This window comes from Bufo gargarizans, chromosome 3 (assembly GCF_014858855.1).
Source record: "Bufo gargarizans isolate SCDJY-AF-19 chromosome 3, ASM1485885v1, whole genome shotgun sequence".
In the NCBI taxonomy this organism is placed as follows: Eukaryota; Metazoa; Chordata; class Amphibia; order Anura; family Bufonidae; genus Bufo; species Bufo gargarizans.
Window position 1 is genome coordinate 12,419,325 of NC_058082.1, and position 23,475 is coordinate 12,442,799.

The 23,475-nt window shown below is 46.0% G+C and overlaps 1 protein-coding gene across 1 annotated transcript; it reads left to right on the forward strand.

The window, feature by feature from the left end:
- On the forward strand, positions 1 to 23,231 carry LOC122930788 (odorant receptor 131-2-like). Its single transcript, XM_044284377.1, has 2 exons — positions 1 to 684; positions 23,184 to 23,231. The coding sequence occupies exons 1-2, from the start codon at positions 1 to 3 to the stop codon at positions 23,229 to 23,231; spliced, it is 732 nt and encodes a 243-aa protein (XP_044140312.1).
- Positions 23,232 to 23,475: the final 244 nt, after the last annotated feature.

Genomic DNA, 23,475 nt, shown 5'->3' on the forward strand with positions numbered 1-23,475 from the left:
ATGTCCCTTTTGTGTTTCACCTTCTTCTTCTACTTCATCGCCATTATGCTGAAGGTCTTCTTCACCACTGCTCACATGCAGGAGGACCCTCGATATGTCCTCTTTGTCCACATGCTCATCAACGACACATTGTATATCATCATCACAAATTTCCTTGTAGTGTCTTACATGCATTCTGTATACCTCCCCATAATACTCTGTATCATCATTAACACTTTGACTGGCTGTATCTTTCTAGTGACTCCATACAACCTGGCCCTCATGTCTCTAGAACGTTACATAGCCATATGTTTCCCACTGAGACACTTACAATTTTGCACACCAAAGAGAGCTAAATATGCTATTCTTCTGGTCTGGGTTATATGTTTGTCTCTATGTCTTGTAAACTTCATTATAGCGTTGAGCTTAGCAGACAGAACCTTATATTCTCTTTATGGGTTGTGTGATAGTCCAATGCTGAGGATAAGCCCCATAATAGGCCAGATTGGCACCTTCATCAATATCTTCAGCTTCTCTGGGGTCGCTTTGATCATTGTATTTACCTACATAAATGTCATGCTGGTTGCCAGGAGGATCGGATCTAGTGGTTCTTCAGCCCTTAAAGCTGGTAAAACTGTGATGCTCCATGCCTTCCAACTCATATTATGTATGGTCGCCTTCATCTCCACCGTAACTGAGGTCTATGTGAGCAATTACTTGTATCTCTTAATTGTTACAAACTACATTTTGTTCACGTGTGTGCCCAGATTCCTCAGTCCACTGATCTATGGGGTCAGAGATAAAGCTTTTCGAAAACATATAAGAAAATATTGCTCAATAACTTGTGGCAATTGTCCACAATGAGGTTTAGAAAATGTATAATTATTCCAATAAAGGACTGCACAAATGAATACACTTCTCAACATATGTACTTTTCATGTAAATGGATATTATTTTTGGTGGACAAGTCAATAGGAATCATTCACATTGATAGCAGGGTCCTAATATCAAGAAACAAGAAATCTCCATTGATGAAGGTAACAGAGGTGCTCATACTGGAGAGCTCAATGACTTTCAGTTTTGCAAACAGATGCCACCTCTGATGGCCACCAAATTGTTGCCCTATTTGAGGGGCTCAGATCATGTATGTGCTATAATGACAAACAAAAACAGCAGAAGCAGCTCACCCGTGAAGCATTGGTCTACATGTTCATACGAGAGGAGTGCTGATCTCTGGAGAACAAAAAGTGAATGTCCTTGGTGGCAACTACTGTACATATCTACTGCCAAAATCCAAACTAATATAGCAAGAAGGTGCCAAAAGTCCTTCATCTATCTCCATCTACTGTATAATCCTGCAGTCCTCATCCGGAGGAAGAGAAAAAAAAATCCACCCTGACAAATATGAAGAAGCTTTATAGTATAATGGTTCTTTGAGTGGAGACCTCTTTATTGTGACCTCTCGTACAGTAGAAACCCCCATTCTGTGACTGCTCTTATAGTAGTGACCTACATAGTGTGACTTCTCTTACAGTAGAGATCTCCATAGTGTGACCGCTCTTACAGTAGACACCTCCATAGTGTGACTGCTCTTACAGTAGACACCTCCATAGTGTGACTGCTCTTACAGTAGAGACCTCCATAGTGTGACTGCTCTTACAGTAGATACCTCCATGGTGTGATAATGTTTACAGTGTTACCATGTTAGATTTATTTTCCAGCTCCCAGCTGCATCGTATGGAATATTAAATGGTGTCATTAGAAGTAAAACTTAGGGCTCATGCACACAAACGTATTTTCTTTCCATGTCCGTTACGTTTTTTTTTAGGACAGTAAACGAAACCATTCATTTCAATGGGTCTGCAAAAAAAAAACAGAAGTTACTCTGTGTGCATTACGTTTCCGTATGTCTGTATTTCCGCTCAGTAAAAAAAAATAGAACTTGTCCTATTATTGTCCGTAATGTAGTACTGGTTTATTAGGGGCCAGCTGTTCTGTTCCGCAAAATACGGAATGCACACGGATGTCATCCGTAGTTTTTGCGGATCGCAAAATACATACGGTCGTGTGCATGAGCCTTTATCCCGCAATTAAAAAAACAAGCCCTCAAGCGGCGATGTGAATGGAAAAATTTTAAAACGTTATGGCTTCGGGAATGGGGGGGAACAAAGAAGGAAAAGTGGATGTGTCAGGAAGGGGTAGCACTAAATACAGATTATGAGATTGTGACTCTGCTCAACACTTTTATATATTTCATCATTTATTGTATTTCACTTTTTTATGCTCTGTATATGTAATTGCACATTATTGTTCACGTTATAAATATTTGAAATTACATGTATGATATTGATTGAGAATAAATTGCTGAATTCTCTCTCTGATATCCTAGAGTGATGGAATATTCTCTCCATCCCGGACATTTTACCCTGGTTCACGGTGCAGATTATTCCAGACTGTCTATCTAATTACCATCATCTTATAGATTTCCCATTATCTTTCCATCACTGTACTTTATATTGAAAAATCAGTGACGGGGTCTGTGTGTCCCAGGTTCATAGTGTACGCTGAGAAAACAGTATGGCAAGGAGTGATGAGCTGGCTGTGAGGATTACTGGGCCCCTGTGCTGGCTGTGCCCAATTATACAAAGAGATTTCTTGTGCAGACTGATGCGCCAGACAAGTGTTGGGGGCAGTCCTCAGTCAGGTGGATGGTCAAAGTCAGGAACACCTGGTGGTGTATCTCTCAAGGAAACTGTTAGACAGGAGGAAAGCGTATGCCACCATAGAGAAAAAATGCCTGGCCATTGTCTGGGCACTTAAAAACTGTTATCGTATGTGTACGGGAGGGAATTATCGGTCATAACAGGCCACAATCCATCAAGCTGGCTACATCGGGTGGCAGGGGAGAACGGGCGATTGTTACGATGGAGCCTGGCATTGAACCTTTTAACTTTATCATTTGCCACAAAAAGGGTAGAGTCCATGGCAATGCTGATGGCCTATCGAGAAAAACTGAGGAGGACTCTAACCCAAGTGCTCACCATCAGAAATAGATGGACAATAAAAACTACAAGAAACAATTCCATGACCTGTAGCACAGTGCTTACCGTGCTGAAAAAGTGGGGGATGAATGTGGAGAGCTGACTAAAGATTACTGGTTTATAAGGTGTATTATTTTTGTGGTATTTTAAGGTGCATATAAAATTTGGTAATGTATCGTGGTAGTGCATCGGGAATGTAGGACAAGAGGAGTTCCCGTCTGGACTCCCTGAATCTCCAGACACTGTGGCTTCACTGGGAAGTTTGGGAGGGATGCCGTGGGAGAAATACGGTAGTTCACACATACACTCGGCAGGGCCGTCTTTAACGCGGGCCAAAATGGGCAGCTGCCCCAAGCCCAGTATCTCCTGGGGGGCCCAAGGCAGCTGCCTTTTGAGCCCCGCTGGCCACTGCCCACTGTGACAAATTCCCCTCTTTTGAGTTTGCCACGAGTACTTGGAGAGGACTACTTGCCAGCCTCTTACCATGTGATTACGGTCCCATGTTGAATGTACCTGTTTTATGTAATAGCTGCATAGTTATATAAGTTCATGTATTTTGCTGTCTTTTGCTACCATGTGGCTAATGGAGTCTTGCCTCTGTCCTTGGAAGATAAGTGGATCACTTCTCAATGGTCTCCAGGACAAAAGACTGTGTAGGTGTAGGACCGGTTTTGGGCAGAAAAACCATTAGTACAGCCAGGCCAAAGAGACTTTTACTAACTTTTGAACCCCTGGTCTAATTTGTGCCATTTTGGGATGGTAAATGTCTATGTGTACTATAAAGGGTGGGACATTGTATATTTAAGTAGTGATGTCTGTCCTATTGTCTCCCCCCGTGTGTATTGGCGATTTCCCTTTGTCCTGAGAGATAATTCAATTACACCTCGGTTGTCTCCAGGACAGAAGACACTGTGTATGTTCCTGCCTGTGATAATTATGTTAACCATTGTGTGCCATAATTATATAACAGGCAGAGGGAAGGATTCTATGTGGGTTGTAACCTTTGTGTTATTGGTTAATGTATATTTGTTGTGGGTGTCTACCTTGCATGGGAGCAGGGCATAAAAGCAAGGGTAGTTCTGAATGCCTGGGTTGCTTCCAGTAAAGTCTTGTTCCAGCATTCAGCTTTGGCTCATGTATGGACTTATTTGGCGATACCAGCGATACTGTTGATACCAGCGATACCGGCGATACCAGCAATACTAGCGATGTATTGCTCTGTGGATTATTTGGCTGTGCTATTTCAAGGGGTGCTATACTGAACACTGTGGGGTGCTGCATACTATAGGGGGCTATACTGCATACTGTGGAGTGCTGTATACTATAGGGTGCTATACTGCATACTGTGGGGTGCTATATACTAAAGGGTGCTATACTGCATACTGTGGGGTGCTGGGGTCACTGCAATGCTAGGGTGAGCTGAGCCCGGTCTCCTTCATGAACTGTTGAGTATTGGTATGGTAAGCTTTGACAGGTGTTCTTCAGAACCTCCTGCTTGAGGTTCTTTTGTTTTGCTTTCGTTTTGTCATCTCGTTTCCCTCTCTCAGCTGTCATCTAGTTGCACTGATTGCATCCCTTTAAATCCCCTCCCATACTGCATCACTTTGCGGTTTATACAACTTCCTGTAGTGTCTGCATGCTGGATGCTACTACTGAGTCTTCTACAGATAAGTTTGTTCATTCATTTGTGTTTTCCTGTTTGCTGGATCCTAGGTGACCCTGACTCCCTCCGTATTAAGTGTAGGGAGCCGGTGTTCGTGTCCCCTCACTATTATAGGGTGTTCAGGTGTCATACAGTCGAGGCACAAGGGCATGCAATTTTCTATCATGGGCTGAGAAGACAGGGAGAGTTTCAGGGCTTAAATAGGGGTCACCCTTTTGTTCCTTAGTTTCGGATCAAGCCAGTCGGATCCTTATTAGTAACTTCTTGTTTTCTGTTACACCATCCGTGACATTATAAACCGCCAAAACCGTCTCGAGCATTGATCCGGTTTCGCTTTTGACTGAACACATGCAGGGTCTTTCATTGGAGGTAGCAGATCTCCGTAAAACTGTATCTCAATTTCAGGTGACCGGTTCAGCTTACGTTCATGGAGTTTGTTCTGAGCTTAAGATCTCGCTCCCGGATACGTTCTCCGGTGGTAGTGAGAATTTTGTTCGTTTTAGAGAGGCTTTCAAACTCGATTTTCGCCTACTTCCCCATTCCTCTGGTGATGAGGAGCAGAGGGTGGGGATCATCATCTCGCTGCTCAGGGATAATGCTCAGTCTTGGGCCATTTTGCTGCCGGTGGGGGCAGTGGATGATTTTTTTTTTTGCCCTGGGTCAGATATATGATGATCCGGATCGTATTGCTCTGGCTGAGTCTAGACTATGTCTTTTATGCCAGGGTAAACAGTCCGCAGAGATATACTGTTCAGAATTTCGGAGATGGGCAGCTGATACTGGTTGGAATGATGCTGCACTCCAAAGTCAATTTTGCCATGGTCTTTCAGAGGGATTGAAAGATGCATTTGCCTTTCATGAGAGACCTACCTCCTTGGACTCTGCCATGTCTCGGGCCGTTCGTATTGACAGGCATCTTAGAGAGAGAGGAGAGATCACTCCTTCCTGTCATACTCAGTCCAAGGACTGTGCGACGGTCTTATTCAGTGCGCAGGGGTCTCAGTCTCTCTCAATCCCCTCTGAGCAGTAGCCCATGCAGCTGGGTTTGCTTGCCTCTGACAATAGGCTCTCAGCTCTCAGAGGAGGGTTTGTTTCTGTTGTGGAGGTATACATCATTTGGCAAATGTTTGTCCCTCTAGGAGATTCAGGCAGTTTGTTGAGAGTAATAAAGAAACAAAAAGAAAAAAAACCTCTAAAAACGTTCCATCTGTTACTATTGGCAAGGTTGATGCGGAAATTGAAGGTTTTCCGTTTGCTTGTAGTTCCCGTTTTGTCCTACCTGCCAGGGTGGTGCTAGAGAGCAAGAAATTTTTTTGTGAGATTTTTGTAGATAGTGGAGCAGCTGTCAATTTCATTGATAATCAATTTGCTATAACACATGGTTTCCAGGTAGGCACTTTGGGAAAGGATATACCTGTTTTTGCTATTGATTCCGCTCCACTTTCGTTAAAGGGCATAGTTCACAATATCCGTTTGATTGTGAGTGATACTCATGTTGAGAATGTGTCATGTTTCGTCCTAAGCGGGTTGCCTACTCCTCTAGTGTTGGGGCTACCCTGGCTCACTAAACATAACCCCACCATTGATTGGCAAGCGAGGCAAATAAATGGTTGGAGTGACTTTTGCAGAGAGAATTGCCTCACGACATCTGTTTCAGAGGTTTCTACTAAGACTGTACCATCTTTTCTCTCTGAATTTTAGGATGTGTTTTCTGAGAGTGGTGTTCAGGACTTGCCCCCTCACAGGGAGTACGATTGCCCTATTAATCTCACCCCAGGCGCCAAGCTGCCTAAATCTCGTTTATACAATCTCTCCCAACCTGAAAGGGTCGCTATGCATGCTTATATCTCTGAGAGTCTGAGAAAGGGACACATACGACCCTCGAAGTCACCTGTTGCCGCTGGTTTTTTCTTTGTTAAGAAAAAAGATGGTTCTTTAAGACCATGTCTGGATTTCAGGGAGCTGAAAAGTATCACAATTCGTGACCCTTATCCGCTTCCTCTGATCCCAGACCTGTTTAACCAGATTGTTGGGGCTAAAGTTTTTTCCAAGTTGGATCTAAGAGGGGCATACAACCTGGTCAGGGTCAGAGAAGGAGACGAATGGAAGACGGCCTTCAATACCCCTGAGGGCCATTTTGAGAATTTGGTTATGCCTTTTGGTTTGATGAATGCTCCAGCCGTCTTTCAGCATTTTGTGAACAGCATTCTTTATCATTTAATAGGGAAATTTGTATTAGTGTATCTAGATGACATTTTGATTTTTTTCTCCTGATTTCAAAACTCATAAGGACCACCTACGTCAGGTCTTGCTCATCCTGCGGGAGAATAAATTGTACGCTAAACTGGAAAAATGTGTGTTTGCGGTTCCAGAAATTCTATTTCTGGGGTTCCTTCTCTCTGCTTCTGGTTATCGCATGGACCCCGAGAAGGTCCGCGCTGTGCTTGAGTGGGAGCTTCCTGAGAATCAGAAGGCGCTAATGCATTTTTTGGGTTTTGCCAATTATTACAGGAAGTTTATTTTGAATTATTCCTCTGTTGTTAAACCACTCACTGATATGACTAGAAAGGGGGTAGATTTTTCCTCCTGGTCGGTAGAGGCACGTAAGGCTTTTTCTAATATCAAGGAGAGTTTTGCTATCGCTCCCATCTTGGTACAACCTGATATTTCTCTGTCCTTCATAGTTGAGGTGGACGCTTCTGAGGTGGGTGTGGGTGCGGTCTTGTCTCAGGGTCCCTCTCCTGCCAAATGGCGACCGTGTGCCTTTTTATCGAAAAAACTCTCCTCCGCAGAAAGAAATTACGATGTGGGAGATAGGGAGTTGTTGGCCATCAAGTTAGCTTCTGAGGAATGGCGCCATTGGCTAGAGGGAGCCAGACACCCTAATACCGTGTTTACTGACCATAAGAATCTGGCCTACTTGGAGTCAGCCAAGCGTCTGAACCCGAGACAGGCCATATGGTATTTGTTCTTTTCAAGGTCTAATTTTGTTGTCACGTTCTGCCCTGGGGTTAAGAATGTGAAGGCGGATGCCCTGTCATGTTGTTTTCCGGGAGGTGGGAATTTTGAAGACCCGGGTCCCATTTTGGCTGAAGGTGTGGTGGTCTCTGTTCTTTATCCTGAATTGGAGTCGGAGGTTCAGGTAGCCCAGTCAGAGGCTCCTGGTCTTTGTCCTCCAGGGAGGTTGTTTGTGCCTCTCGCTTTAAGACATCAGGGCATTCTATAGGTCCCATCCTGAGAAGGTGGGCTCGTGCCAAAGTCCCTCATTCACGGCCATCAGGTCCTCTCCTTCCGTTACCCATTCCTTCCCGTCCTTAGACACATCTGTCCATGGACCTCATTACGGACCTGCCTCGTTCCTCGGGGAAGACTGTGATTCTGGTGGTGGTGGACCATTTTAGCAAAATGGTGCATTTCATTCCTTTTCCTGGCTTGCCCAATGCTAAGACGCTGGCGCAGGCATTTATTGATCACATTATCAAATTGCATGGTATTCCTTCAGACATAGTCTCTGATAGGGGCACGACGTGTGGCGGATAAGAGACGTGTGCCTGGTCCGGACCTAAATGTTGGTGATCTGGTGTGGTTGTCTACTAAGAATATCAAATTGAAGGTTCCCTCCTGGAAGTTGGGTCCTAAGTTTATTGGGCCTTACAAAATCTTGTCCGTCATCAATCTTGTTGCCTACCATCTTGATCTTCCTCAGACTTGGAAGATCCATAATGTTTTTATAAGTCCTTATTAAAACCTTATGTCCAACCCATTGTACCCTCGTCTTTGCCTCCTCCTCCGATTGTGGTTGATGGTAATCTTGAATTTCAGGTCTCTAGGATTGTGGATTCTCGTGTTGTCGGCGGTTCTCTCCAATACCTCGTTCATTGGGAGGGTTATGGTCCTGAGGAGAGGATGTGGGTCCCAGTGACGGACATTAAGGCCACTGGTCTCATCAGGGCATTCTATAGGTCCCATCCTGAGAAGGTGGGCTCTGTGTGTCCGGAGTCCACTCGTAGAAGGAGGGGTACTGTCACCACCAGACATCTGAGAAGCTCTGACAGACGTTCTTCAGAACCTCCTGCTTGAGGTTCCTTTTGTTTTGCTTTTGTTTTCTCATCTCGTTAGCCTCTCTCAGCTGTCATGTAGTTGCACTGATTGCATCCCTTTAAATCCCTTCCCATACTGCATCACTTTGCGGTTTATACAACTTCCTGGAGTGTGTGCATGCTGGATGCTACTACTGAGTCTTCTACAGATAAGTTTGTTCATTCATTTGTGTTTTCCTGTTTGCTGGATCCTAGGTGACCCTGACTCCCTCCGTATTAAGTGTAGGGAGCCGGTGGTCGTGTCCCCTCACTATTATAGGGTGTTCAGGTGTCATACAGTCGAGGAACGAGGCTATGCAATCATCTACCATAGAGATTTTTGCATAAGCTGAGCAGTAAGGGAGAGTGCTAGGGCTGTTACAGGGCTTACCCTCTGGTTCCTTTGTTTTGGATCCAGACAGTCGGATCTTCATTTTGTGTCTTCTAGTTTCTGTACATCTTCCGTGACACTCTAGGGGCTCTACGGGCCTGTCTGTGCGGTGGCTGCGACGAGGGAACTAATGCACGTGCCACCGTACCAGCTTCAACTGCCCTTCTGGTGCTCGCCACTTCACCATGCTGTACGGCAGTGCTGGTACTAGGTCCAGGATGGGCTGCATTGCTGGTGTATGCCTCACCACGTAATCCAACAGCGCCAGCCCCACTCTGCTGCCCTTGAAGTGGATCCTGCGCAACGCGTGGTCTAGCAACACGGGGCCGGGTACGCCTGGTGGTATCAGGGACCTAAACCTCATCATCCGAACTTTGGGTCAGACTGCCACTTCTTTCTACAGGTTCGTATTCTGACCCGCTGGATTCGTCAGATGAGGGTTCCCATTCCTCATCCGACTGGGTCAGAAGCCTGTAGGCCTCTTCAGAAGAATACCCCTTGTTTGACATTTGGTCAACTAAATTTAGGGGGTATTCCCTGAGACTACCCAAGAAAAAATACAAGCCTGTCTTACAAATGGGAGGCTAGCGAAGTACAGGAAGCCTCTGCGATTGATAAAAAATATCAAAACAGATTTTTTTTATCGCCGCAGCGCTTGTGTAGTGATTGCGCAGTGATAAAAAATAAATAAAAATGTTGTCATTGCAGCCGGGCCGGGCGTGGGTGAACGCACGTGTGGGCGACCGATCAGGCGTTTTGGGTGGAGGGCGAACTAAGGTGACACTAATACTATTATAGATCTGACTGTGATCAGTACTGATCACTTACAGATACTATAAAAGTACAAATGCTGATTAGCGATACGCTAATCAGTGAATGAGTGACTGCGGTGCGGTGGGCTAGGCGCTAACTGACGCTAACTACCTACCAAAGGGGCCTAAACTAAATTAAAACCTAACCGTCAATACTGGTGGAAAAAAAGTTTACACTGATCACTTTTTTCCCTTTCACTAGTGATTGACAGGGGTGAACAAGGGGTTAATTAGGGTGATGGGAATGGGGTGATCTGAGGCTAAATGTGTGGTGTTTTGTGCACTTACAGTTTATCCGTGCTCTCTGCTGGGACCAACCGACGAAAAGGACCCAACAGAGAGCACAGAAGCCATTTAACACATTATATTTATAAATATAGTGTGGTAAATGGCTTCTGATTCGATTTTTCAAAAGTCACCAGCCTGCCAGCGATGATCATTGGCTGGCAGGCTGGTGACGAACTTCTCCTGCGACGATTCCCGGCCCGCACTGCGCATGTGCGGGCCGGCTTGGAGCGTCATAGCGCGTCTCACGAGATGATGCATGGATGAGTCCAGGAGGAATAACCCGACCGTCCCCAGGACGCAATCCTGCGTTAGGCGGTCAGGAAGCGGTTAATACACACCCAAAAAAAAATATATATATCTAACAATCACAATTCACTTGCAGAATGGCTAATAGGACGTACGTATCGTATTCACATCCTGCCGCTGCTCGCCTGTCTGCTCTACAGCGTAACTTCGGCCTTCCCGCTCACCGCCTCATATGCGACATGCCCAACAGATGGAACTCCACCTTGCACATGCTGAACAGACTGTGCGAGCAGCAGCAGGCCATAGTGGAGTTTCAGCTGCAGCACGCACGGGTCAGTCGCACAGCGGAACAGCACCACTTCACCACCAATGACTGTGCCTCCAGGCGAGACCTGTGTGCCCTGTTGCGCTGTTTCGAGTACTCCACCAACATGGCCAGTGGCGATGACGTTGTTATCAGCGTTACAATACCACTTCTATGTCTCCTTCAGAAAACATTAAAGGCGATGATGGAAGAGGAGGTGGCCCAGGAGGAGGAGGAGGAAGAGGGGTCATTTTTAGCACTTTCAGGCCAGTCTCTTTGAAGTGACTCAGAGGGAGGTTTTTTGCAACAGCAGAGGCCAGGTACAAAAGTGGCCAGCCAGGGCCCACTACTGGAGGACGAAGGATGAGGAGGAGGTGGAGGAGGATGAGGATGAAGCATGGTCACATCCGGGTGGCACCCAATGCAGCTTGGGCCCATCACTGGTGCATGGCTGTGGGGAAACGCAGGACGATGACGATACGCCTCCCACAGAGGACAGCTTGTCCTTACCTGTGGGCAGCCTGGCCCACATGAGCGACTACATGCTGCAGTGCCTGCGCAACGACAGCAGAGTTGCCCACATTTTAACGTATGCGGACTACTGGGTTGCCACCCTGCTGGATCCACGGTACAAAAACAATGTGCCCACCTTACTTCCTGCACTGGAGCGTGATAGGAAGATGCGCGAGTACAAGCGCACGTTGGTAGACGCGCTACTGAGAGCATTCCCAAATGTCACAGGGGAACAAGTGGAAGCCCAAGGCCAAGGCAGAGGAGGAGCAAGAGGTCGCCAATGCAGCTGTGTCACGGCCAGATCCTCTGAGGGCAGGGTTAGAATGGCAGAGATGTGGAAAAGTTTTGTCAACACGCCACAGCTAACTGCACCACCACCTAATACGCAACGTGTTAGCAGGAGGCAACATTTCAATAACATGGTGGAACAATACGTGTGCACACCCCTCCATGTACTGACTGATGGTTCGGCCCCATTCAACTTCTGGGTCTCTAAATTGTCCACGTGGCCAGAGCTAGCCTTTTATGCCTTGGAGGTGCTGGCCTGCCCGGCGGCCAGCGTTTTGTCTGAACGTGTATTCAGCACGGCAGGGGGCGTCATTACAGACAAACGCAGCCGCCTGTCTACAGCCAATGTGGACAAGCTGACGTTCATAAAAATGAACAAGGCATGGATCCCACAGGACCTGTCCGTCCCTTGTCCAGATTAGACATTAACTACCTCCCCTTAACCATATATTATTGTACTCCAGGGCACTTCCTCATGCAATCCTATTTTTATTTTCAGTTTACCATTATATTGCGGGGCAACCCAAAGTTGAATGAATCTCTCCTCTGTCTGGGTGCCGGGGCCTAAATATATGACAATGGACTGTTACAGTGGTGGGTGACGTGAAGCATAATTCCCTGCTATGACATGAAGCCTGATTCTCTGCTATGACATGAAGACTGATTCTCTGCTGACATGAAGCCAGATTCTCTGTTACAGGACGTCTCTTCTCTGCCTGGATGCCGGGGCCTAAATATATGACAGTGGACTGTTACAGTGGTGAGTGACGTAAAGCCTGATTCTCTGCTATGACATGAAGACTGATTCTCTGCTGACATGAAGCCAGATTCTCTGTTACCGGACCTCTCTCTTCTGCCTGGGTGCCTGGGCCTAAATATCAGACTATGGACTGTTCCAGTGTTGGGTGACGTGAAGCAGGATTCTCTGCTATGACATGAAGACTGATTCTCTGGTGAAATGAAGCCAGATTCTCTGTTACGGGACCTCTCTCCTCTGCCTGGGTGCCGGGGCCTAAATATATGACAATGGACTATTACAGTGGTGGGTGACGTGAAGCCTGATTCTCTGCTATGACATGAAGACTGATTCTCTGCTGACATGAAGCCAGATTCTCTGTTACAGTACGTCTCTCCTCTGCCTGGGTGCCGGGGCCTAAATATCTGACAATGGACTGTTTGAGTGTTGGGTGACGTGAAGCATGATTCTCTGCTATGACATGAAGACTGATTCTCTGAAGATATGAAGCCATATTCTCTGTTACGGGACCTCTATCCTCTGCCTGGGTGCCTGGGCCTAAATAGCAGACAATGGACTGTTCCAGTGTTGGGTGACGTGAAGCATGAGTTTCTGCTATGACATGAAGACTGATTCTCTGCTAAAATGAAGCCAGATTCTCTGTTACGGGACCTCTCTCCTCTGCCTGGGTGCCTGGGCCAAAATATCTGACAATGGACTGTTCCAGTGGTGGGTGACGTGAAGCATAATTCTCTGCTATGACATAAAGACTGATTCTCTGCTGACATGAAGCCAGATTCTCTTTTACGGGACCTCTCTCCTTTGCCTGGATGTCGGGGCCTAAATATCTGACAATAGACTGTTCCAGTGTTGGGTGACGTGAAGCATGATTCTCTGCTATGACATGAAGACTCATTCTCTGCTGACATGAAGCCATATTCTTTGTTATGGGACCTTTCTCCTCTGCCTGGATGCTGGGGCCTAAATATCTGACAATGGACTGTTCCAGTGTTGGGTGACGTGAAGCCTGATTCTCTGCTATGACATGAAGACTGATTCTCTGCTGACATGAAGCCATATTCTCTGTTACGGGACCTCTCTCCTCTGCCTGGGTGCCTGGGCCAAAATATCTGACAATGGACTGTTTCAGTGGTGGGTGACGTGAAGCATGATTCTCTGCTATGACATGAAGACTGATTCTCTGCTGACATGAAGCCATATTCTCTGTTATGGGACCTCTCTCCTCTGCCTGGGTGCCGGGGCCTAAATATATGACAATGGACTGTTACAGTGGTGGGTGACGTGAAGCCTGATTCTCTGCTATGACATGAAGACTGATTCTCTGCTGACATGAAGCCAGATTCTCTGTTTCTGGACCTCTCTCCTCTGCCTGGGTGCCTGGGCCTAAATATCTGACAATGGACTGTTACAGTGGTGGGTGACGTGAAGCCTGATTCTCTGCTATGACATGAAGACTGATTCTCTGCTGACATGAAGCCATATTCTCTGTTACGGGACCTCTCTCCTCTGCCTGGATGCCGGGGCCTAAATATCTGACAATGGACTGTTCCAGTGTTGGGTGACGTGAAGCCTGATTCTCTGCTATGACATGAAGACTGATTCTCTGCTGACATGAAGCCATATTCTCTGTTACGGGACCTCTCTCCTCTGCCTGGGTGCCTGGGCCAAAATATCTGACAATGGACTGTTCCAGTGGTGGGTGACATGAAGCATGATTCTCTGCTATGACATGAAGACTGATTCTCTGCTGACATGAAGCCAGATTCTCTTTCACGGGACCTCTCTCCTCTGCCTGGATGGCGGGGCCTAAATATCTGACATAGGACTGTTTCAGTGGTGGGTGACGTGAAGCATGTTTCTCTGCTATGACATGAAGACTGATTCTCTGCTGACATGAAGCCAGATTCTCTGTTACGGGACCTCTCTCCTCTGCCTGGGTGCCGGGGCCTAAATATATGACAATGGACTATTACAGTGGTGGGTGACGTGAAGCCTGATTCTCTGCTATGACATGAAGACTGATTCTCTGCTGACATGAAGCCAGATTCTCTGTTACAGTACGTCTCTCCTCTGCCTGGATGCCGGGGCCTAAATATCTGACAATGGACTGTTTCAGTGTTGGGTGACGTGAAGCATGATTCTCTGCTATGACATGAAGACTGATTCTCTGAAGATATGAAGCCATATTCTCTGTTACGGGACCTCTATCCTCTGCCTGGGTGCCTGGGCCTAAATAGCAGACAATGGACTGTTCCAGTGTTGGGTGACGTGAAGCATGAGTTTCTGCTATGACATGAAGACTGATTCTCTGCTAAAATGAAGCTAGATTCTCTGTTACGGGACCTCTCTCCTCTGCCTGGGTGCCTGGGCCAAAATATCTGACAATGGACTGTTCCAGTGGTGGGTGACGTGAAGCATAATTCTCTGCTATGACATAAAGACTGATTCTCTGCTGACATGAAGCCAGATTCTCTTTTACGGGACCTCTCTCCTCTGCCTGGATGCCGGGGCCTAAATATCTGACAATAGACTGTTCCAGTGTTGGGTGACGTGAAGCATGATTCTCTGCTATGACATGAAGACTGATTCTCTGCTGACATGAAGCCATATTCTCTGTTATGGGACCTTTCTCCTCTGCCTGGATGCCGGGGCCTAAATATCTGACAATGGACTGTTCCAGTGTTGGGTGACGTGAAGCCTGATTCTCTGCTATGACATGAAGACTGATTCTCTGCTGACATGAAGCCATATTCTCTGTTACGGGACCTCTCTCCTCTGCCTGGGTGCCTGGGCCAAAATATCTGACAATGGACTGTTTCAGTGGTGGGTGACGTGAAGCATGATTCTCTGCTATGACATGAAGACTGATTCTCTGCTGACATGAAGCCAGATTCTCTGTTATGGGACCTCTCTCCTCTGCCTGGGTGCCGGGGCCTAAATATATGACAATGGACTGTTACAGTGGTGGGTGACGTGAAGCCTGATTCTCTGCTATGACATGAAGACTGATTCTCTGCTGACATGAAGCCAGATTCTCTGTTTCGGGACCTCTCTCCTCTGCCTGGGTGCCTGGGCCTAAATATCTGACAATGGACTGTTACAGTGGTGGGTGACGTGAAGCCTGATTCTCTGCTATGACATGAAGACTGATTCTCTGCTGACATGAAGCCATATTCTCTGTTACGGGACCTTTCTACTCTGCCTGGGTGCCTGGGCCTAAATATCTGACAATGGACTGTTCCAGTGTTGGGTGACGCGGAGCATGATTCTCTGCTATGACATGAAGACTGATTCTCTGCTGACATGAAGCCATATTCTCTGTTACGGGACCTCTCTCCTCTGCCTGGATGCCGGGGCCTAAATATCTGACAATGGACTGTTCCAGTGTTGGGTGACGTGAAGCCTGATTCTCTGCTATGACATGAAGACTGATTCTCTGCTGACATGAAGCCATATTCTCTGTTACGGGACCTCTCTCCTCTGCCTGGGTGCCTGGGCCAAAATATCTGACAATGGACTGTTCCAGTGGTGGGTGACATGAAGCATGATTCTCTGCTATGACATGAAGACTGATTCTCTGCTGACATGAAGCCAGATTCTCTTTCACGGGACCTCTCTCCTCTGCCTGGATGGCGGGGCCTAAATATCTGACATAGGACTGTTTCAGTGGTGGGTGACGTGAAGCATGTTTCTCTGCTATGACATGAAGACTGATTCTCTGCTGACATGAAGCCAGATTCTCTGTTACGGGACCTCTCTCCTCTGCCTGGGTGCCGGGGCCTAAATATATGACAATGGACTATTACAGTGGTGGGTGACGTGAAGCCTGATTCTCTGCTATGACATGAAGACTGATTCTCTGCTGACATGAAGCCAGATTCTCTGTTACAGTACGTCTCTCCTCTGCCTGGATGCCGGGGCCTAAATATCTGACAATGGACTGTTTCAGTGTTGGGTGACGTGAAGCATGATTCTCTGCTATGACATGAAGACTGATTCTCTGAAGATATGAAGCCATATTCTCTGTTACGGGACCTCTATCCTCTGCCTGGGTGCCTGGGCCTAAATAGCAGACAATGGACTGTTCCAGTGTTGGGTGACGGGAAGCATGAGTTTCTGCTATGACATGAAGACTGATTCTCTGCTAAAATGAAGCTAGATTCTCTGTTACGGGACCTCTCTCCTCTGCCTGGGTGCCTGGGCCAAAATATCTGACAATGGACTGTTCCAGTGGTGGGTGACGTGAAGCATAATTCTCTGCTATGACATAAAGACTGATTCTCTGCTGACATGAAGCCAGATTCTCTTTTACGGGACCTCTCTCCTCTGCCTGGATGCCGGGGCCTAAATATCTGACAATAGACTGTTTCAGTGGTGGGTGACGTGAAGCATGATTCTCTGCTATGACATGAAGACTGATTCTCTGCTGACATGAAGCCATATTCTCTGTTACGGGACCTTTCTACTCTGCCTGGGTGCCTGGGCCTAAATATCTGACAATGGACTGTTCCAGTGTTGGGTGACGCGGAGCATGATTCTCTGCTATGACATGAAGACTGATTCTCTGCTGACATGAAGCCATATTCTCTGTTACGGGACCTCTCTCCTCTGCCTGGATGCCGGGGCCTAAATATCTGACAATGGACTGTTCCAGTGTTGGGTGACGTGAAGCCTGATTCTCTGCTATGACATGAAGACTGATTCTCTGCTGACATGAAGCCATATTCTCTGTTACGGGACCTCTCTCCTCTGCCTGGGTGCCTGGGCCAAAATATCTGACAATGGACTGTTCCAGTGGTGGGTGACATGAAGCATGATTCTCTGCTATGACATGAAGACTGATTCTCTGCTGACATGAAGCCAGATTCTCTTTCACGGGACCTCTCTCCTCTGCCTGGATGGCGGGGCCTAAATATCTGACATAGGACTGTTTCAGTGGTGGGTGACGTGAAGCATGTTTCTCTGCTATGACATGAAGACTGATTCTCTGCTGACATGAAGCCTGATTCTCTTTTACGGGACCTCTCTCCTCTGCCTGGATGCCGGGGCCTAAATATCTGACAATGTACTGTTCCAGTGGTGGGTGATGTGAAGCATGATACTCTGCTATGACATGAAGACTGATACTCTGCTGACATGAAGCCAGATTCTCTGTTATGGGACCTCTCTCCTCTGCCTGGGTGCCGGGGCCTAAATATATGACAATGGACTGTTACAGTGGTGGGTGACGTGAAGCCAGATTCTCTGCTATGGGACCTCTCTCCAATTGATATTGGTTAATTTTTTTTTTTTTTTTTTTTATTTATTTCCCTATCCACATTTGTTTGCAGGGGATTTACTGACATGTTGCTGCCTTTTGCAGCCCTCTAGACCTTTCCTGGTCTGTTTTACAGCCTTTTTAGTGCCTAAAAGTTCGGGTCCCCATTACTATAATGGGGTTCGGGTTCGGGACGAAGTTCGAATCGGGTTCGGATCCCGAACCCGAACATTTCCGGGAAGTTCGGCCGAACTTCTCGAACCCGAACATCCAGGTGTTCGCTCAACTCTACTCATGGCCAGTATTTCAGATTCAGAAAGGTTATACAACCTAGATTTTGGCAATTTAGCTCCAGGAATAAGATTGATAGGACAATCATATTCCCGATGCGGAGGTAAATCCTGGCATCCACTCTCAGAAAACACGTTGGAAAAATTAGATATAAAAGAAGGCAATGTCTTAGTAGTTAAAACAAAAAATGATGTATTCAGACAATTGTCAATGCAATAATCACCCTAATCCAGAATCTGTCTAGCTGTCATGGTCTTACCTTCTTGCTGTTCTCCTTCGTTTGACATGTGCTGGCGGCCATCTTGGTTTCTGGGTTTCTTGTAGCCTCCCACCCTGCGGCTTCTCCTTCCCACTGGGAGGAGCTGGATGCCCAGCTCATATATATAGGAGGCCTGTGGCTTCAGTTCCTTGCTTGGTCCCCCTGTGTTCACATGCTTCTAAGACTGCTGCTGCTTCTGGTTCCTGATCCTGGCTTCGTCTGACTACCCTGCTGGTTCCTGATCCAGGCTTCGTCTGACTACCCTGCTGGTTCCTGATCCAGGCTTCGTCTGACTACCCTTCTGGTTCCTGACCTCTGGCTTCGCAAGACCCTGCTTCGGTTTAGCCATCCGTTTGGACTTTTGCCTTACAGCTTGATTTTCAATAAAGCCTTCTTATTTCCACTTATCTCTTGTTGTACGTCTGGTTCATGGTTCCATGACACTAGCTTGCCAATGGATGGTTGGCTTGTGCTTGCTTAACCACGGTAAACCAGAACCACCAATGCAGGGAGACTCTCCAACACAAAACACAAAATAAATTCTTGATGAAAGTCACCCAATCTTAATCTGATATCATGCACCACTTGAGATAAACACTTCTGGGCTAGAGGTGCAGAATCAATAGCAAAAACAGAAATATTTTTTTCTAATCTACTTGGTGACAACCCGTGCATACGGACGAACTGAGCATCAATCAGGCTCACCCCAGACCCGCTGTCGAAAAACACCTCAATCCCCACCGTTTTTAACTCTAGCGCCACCTCAGCAGCCAGGAAGAATTGGGTACTACCAGTAAAAGACAAATACACATTTTCCGACTCTACTCACACCCCTCTAAAAATCAGGTGGGAATTAAATGTCCCACTTTTTCTTTTTGCCATTTAATGCATGGAAATGCTATGATAAAATGTTCCTTTTGTCCACAGAAAAAACACACTACCTTCCTATTACTAGTATGCTTAAAAGTGGATCCAGGAGTAGCTCCCCATAATTGCATGGGTTTGTCCCCAGACAAATACCCAGGAGTAGCTTCACCCAAAGTATCAGAGGCGGACAATACATCATGTGATAGTATGTCCTGAGAGTGGGAGCCCCTAGATCTTTCTCTCTCAGGCGTCTATCCATGCGTATAGCCAGAGACATAGCAGCCTCCAGAGACACTGGGGTTTTATGAAAGGCCAAGGCGTCCTTCAGCCGCTCTGATAACCCTTGACAATACTGGCTATGGAGGGCAGGATCATTTCACTCTGTATCCCTAGCCCACCTCCTAAACTCAGAGCAATAAATCTCAGTGAAACGATCAACCTGACGAAGGCCGCGCAGCTTGGTTTCGGCTAGAGAGGTCCGATCCAAATCATCGTAGATACGACTCAAAGCTTTGAAAAATTCATCTACTGACCAGAGAGACTGCAATCCAGTCGGCAGAGAAAAAGCCCATGACTGCGCATCCCCCTTAAGCAAGGAAATAACCACAACGACTCACTGTTTCTAATCCCCAGATGAGGGTGGACGTAGCCTAAAATATAGCTTGCACGGCTCACTAAATAAAATGAAATTATCACGTCCCACAGAAAATCTGTCCGGGAGGGCAATTTTAGGCTCCAGATAGGCCTGGTCTCCACCGCTACCACCAGGTCCAACAGCCTGTGATCTCTGCATCTGCAAGATGGTCATAGCTGACCTGCCAGTGCAACAATAGAATCCATGGTTACACACAAACAAAAAATGTACGGTTTTGGTGGTTTATATTGTCACACTTTGGTGTGGGAGGAAAGCACCACACTGTACATGGGAGGGACAAGGAATCAGGCCTGAGAACTAGGGAATGCAAAATGGACACCTCCTAGTAAAAACTCTAACAGAAATCCTGACTGACTACCAGTATGAACAGACCCCAAAGGTAGGTGAGTTCATACGCAGGAATACCTAGAGTCCTACCAAGCCCTATTGGACCCTGGTACTAATGGCAGGATCGAGACTACCTGTTTATCCAAAAGGAAAGACGAACAGGAGTCTCATTCAGGCCTAATACAAACAATAGGGAAATGCAACACACACAACTCAATTAAAATACAAAAAGGGAAAGGAAAGACTTAACATTCAATGGAGCAATGGAAGCAACAGGAATCCAACCACAATCTATCCAAAGGTCCAAACAGAAACTATAAACCGCACAGCATTGTGGGAGAAGCAAATGTGACTAGAGATTGTTAAATGACCCTAATAGCCACACCTGGGGAAAGAAGGTGTGGCAAGCACAAGAAACAGCACAGACGTCATTTGATCTAAATGGAAAACATGTCGGATCAAAACACGTGTTGCAGTAACTTAGTGACTGAACGCGGGGCACAATCTTGCAGATTCTAAACCCTCTTCCTTTCTCTCTCGTTCTGGAGTACACGAAATAAAAGAATGTTTTCTCTCTGTAGCTCTCTCAGTGATGAAGGTTCTCTGGATTTTAAGCCTAGTAATCTGAGGGTTGGACAAGAAGTGGCCTCTTTTCACTTCCTCATCTCTCAACAAACTCAACTAGAAGCAGACCTAAGTCCATCTTCTAGCCTACTACAAGACCAAAGTCAGGATTATTAACGCTAACTTATCAATGCAAAATTTTAATAATTTAGCAATTATGCTATTTTGGGGTACTGCACTTCGCTCACCATTCTGCTGGTGGAGTCACTGTGTACATACTGTAAATTGCATTACTTCTCCTGTACTGATCCAAAGTTAGATCCTGCATTATACAACCAGAGCTGCACTCACTATTCTGCGGTTGCAGTTACTGTGTACATACATTACTTAACCTGTACTGATCCTGAGTTACATCTTGTATTATACTCCAGAGCCGAACTCACCATTCTGCTGTTGCAGTCACTGTGTACATACATTACTTATCCTGTAGTAATCCTGAGTTACATCTTGTATTATACTCCAGAGCTGAACTCACTATTCTGCTGTTGCAATCACTGTGTACACACATTACATTACTTATTGTGTACCGATCCCGAGATACATCCTGTATTATACTCCAGAGCTGCACTCACTATTCTGCTGGTGGAGTCACTGTGTACATACACTACTTATCCTGTACTGATCCTGGAATACATCCTGTATTATACTCCAGAGCTGCACTCACTATTCTGCTGGTGCAGTCACTGTGTACATACATTACATTACTTATCCAGTACTGATCCTGAGTTACATCCTGTATTATACTCCAGAGCTGCACTCACTATTCTGCTGGTGGAGTCACTGTGTACATACATTACTTATCCTGTACTGATCCCGAGTTACATCCTGTATTATACTCCAGAGCTGCACTCACTATTCTGCTGGTGCAGTCACTGTGTACAGATATTACATTACTTATCCTGTACTGATCCTGAGTTACATCCTGTATTATACTCCAGAGCTGCACTCACTATTCTGCTGGTGCAGTCACTGTGTACAGATATTACATTACTTATCCTGTACTGATCCTGAGTTACATCCTGTATTATACTCCAGAGCTGCAGTCACTATTCTGCTGGTGGAGTCACTGTGTACATACATTACATATCCTCTAGTGATCCTGAGTTTTATCCTATATTACACTCAAGAGCTGCACTCACTATTCTACTAGTGGAGTAACTATGTACATATCGAGGTGCAGTTTGTATTCTATACCTGAATTGCAGTTGCTATTCTACAAACTTTTACTTCTCTTCTACGCTTCCTCTCCACTTTGGTTGGCAAGGCCAGGTGTGATGATGTTTTTACTGCCCGGGCCTGCCAATCAAGGTGCAGAGAGAGTGGCATTGCAGAGAGAACAGAGCCTCTAGGTGTAACGGCAAAGCCCCTATTGCTCATACAGGCTTATTTGCACATTTTAAAACATTACTTTTCTCAACAATGCAGCCACATATGATTATGGGACCAACACAGATGCCTTCAGATGCAGAGTGCACATGTAACAGGTCAGCCAGTGTAATAGGTACAAATCTGCTGAAAATGCCCTTTAAAAAATACACCTTTGAGCCATGCAGAACCAAAGCTGTGAAGGAACTTTGAGAAAACTCTCCAGAGCCTAATTTAGTGCCTCGAAACTAAGATACTGAAATAGCTTTCTATTTCTCTGGTGTTATAATTTTAAATGGCACTTGCTGATTCCTTGAATCCAGGTTCATAGGACTCTACTGGGAGCTTCACCCTACAACTATAAATATGTGCACCCTGCAGCAACCTCAGAGAAATGCAGTCGAACCCCCCGTGTGTCTACACTGTAATGCTGACTATAGTGCTGTGAGTATCCATTAACTTGCATGTAGATATGTAGATACTGAATATATAGATGATAGAAGTTTGTGACCACTTCCAAGTTTGTGTTTCTTTTGCCATATCCAAGAGAAATGGCACTGGAGAGTCATAAGTTGGAAAACATTGTTCTAGACCAGGCATGTCCAAAGTGCGGCCCTCCAGCCGTTGCAAAACTACAACTCCCAGCATGCCTGGATAGCTTACAGCTATTAGGGCATGCTGGGTGTTGTAGTTTTGCAACAGCTGGGGGGCCGCAGTTTGGCCATGCCTGTTCTAGACAAAGGTATGGCCAGAGTTAGCAGTATGAGGAAGGACTACATCAATGGCTGGAATGAAGGGGGAAGTTTAATACAGTCTCCTCAACGTCTATGGCCATCTCCAAGCTTAAAGCCAGACAGTATAGCTCCAAAGACCCCTTTTGTTATAGGAGATTATGGACTTTACCACTACGGGGACATGTCAAAAAAAGATCCAGTATGCCTGGGTCTACGCCAACTTTTATATTAGGTGATATAGATGTCATAGGGATGAGTCTGTTACTCCAAAACCCCTCTAAGCTTTTCTGTTCCATTCTGGTGGACTTGAGTCATCCACCTATTCCTTCTTTATGGTTAGAGGTTAATCTGATACAGTAGGTAAATATTAATTCTAGAAGTACTGTAAGTGCAGCACAAGAGAAGTCTGAGTGACTAATAATGCAGACATCTTTGTATTCTAGACATCTGACAAGCTCATCACTATTATGCTCCTGTTTGAGATCTCCTAGAATTGCTGCCATCTAGATTTCAATGGAGAATTTCACATCTGCTCTTGGAACTGTTACCTTGAACTTCTCTTATGAGATTGATGATGTCACCCGAACTGTTTTTCTGGTTATGTCCTTTTTGTGTTTCACCTTCTTCTTCTACTTCATCGCCATTATGCTGAAGGTCTTCTTCACCACTGCTCACATGCAGGAGGACCCTCGATACATCCTCTTTGTCCACATGCTCATCAACGACACATTGTTT

Excerpts from the sequence above, each read along its gene's own strand:
- LOC122930788 (XM_044284377.1), top strand. The coding sequence starts at position 1 with ATGTCCCTTTTGTGTTTCACCTTCTTCTTCTACTTCATCGCCATTATG. Across the intron at positions 685-23,183 it reads CCACCGTAACTGAGGTCTAT|ACATCTGACAAGCTCATCAC; the intron begins GTGAGCAATTAC and ends TTTGTATTCTAG.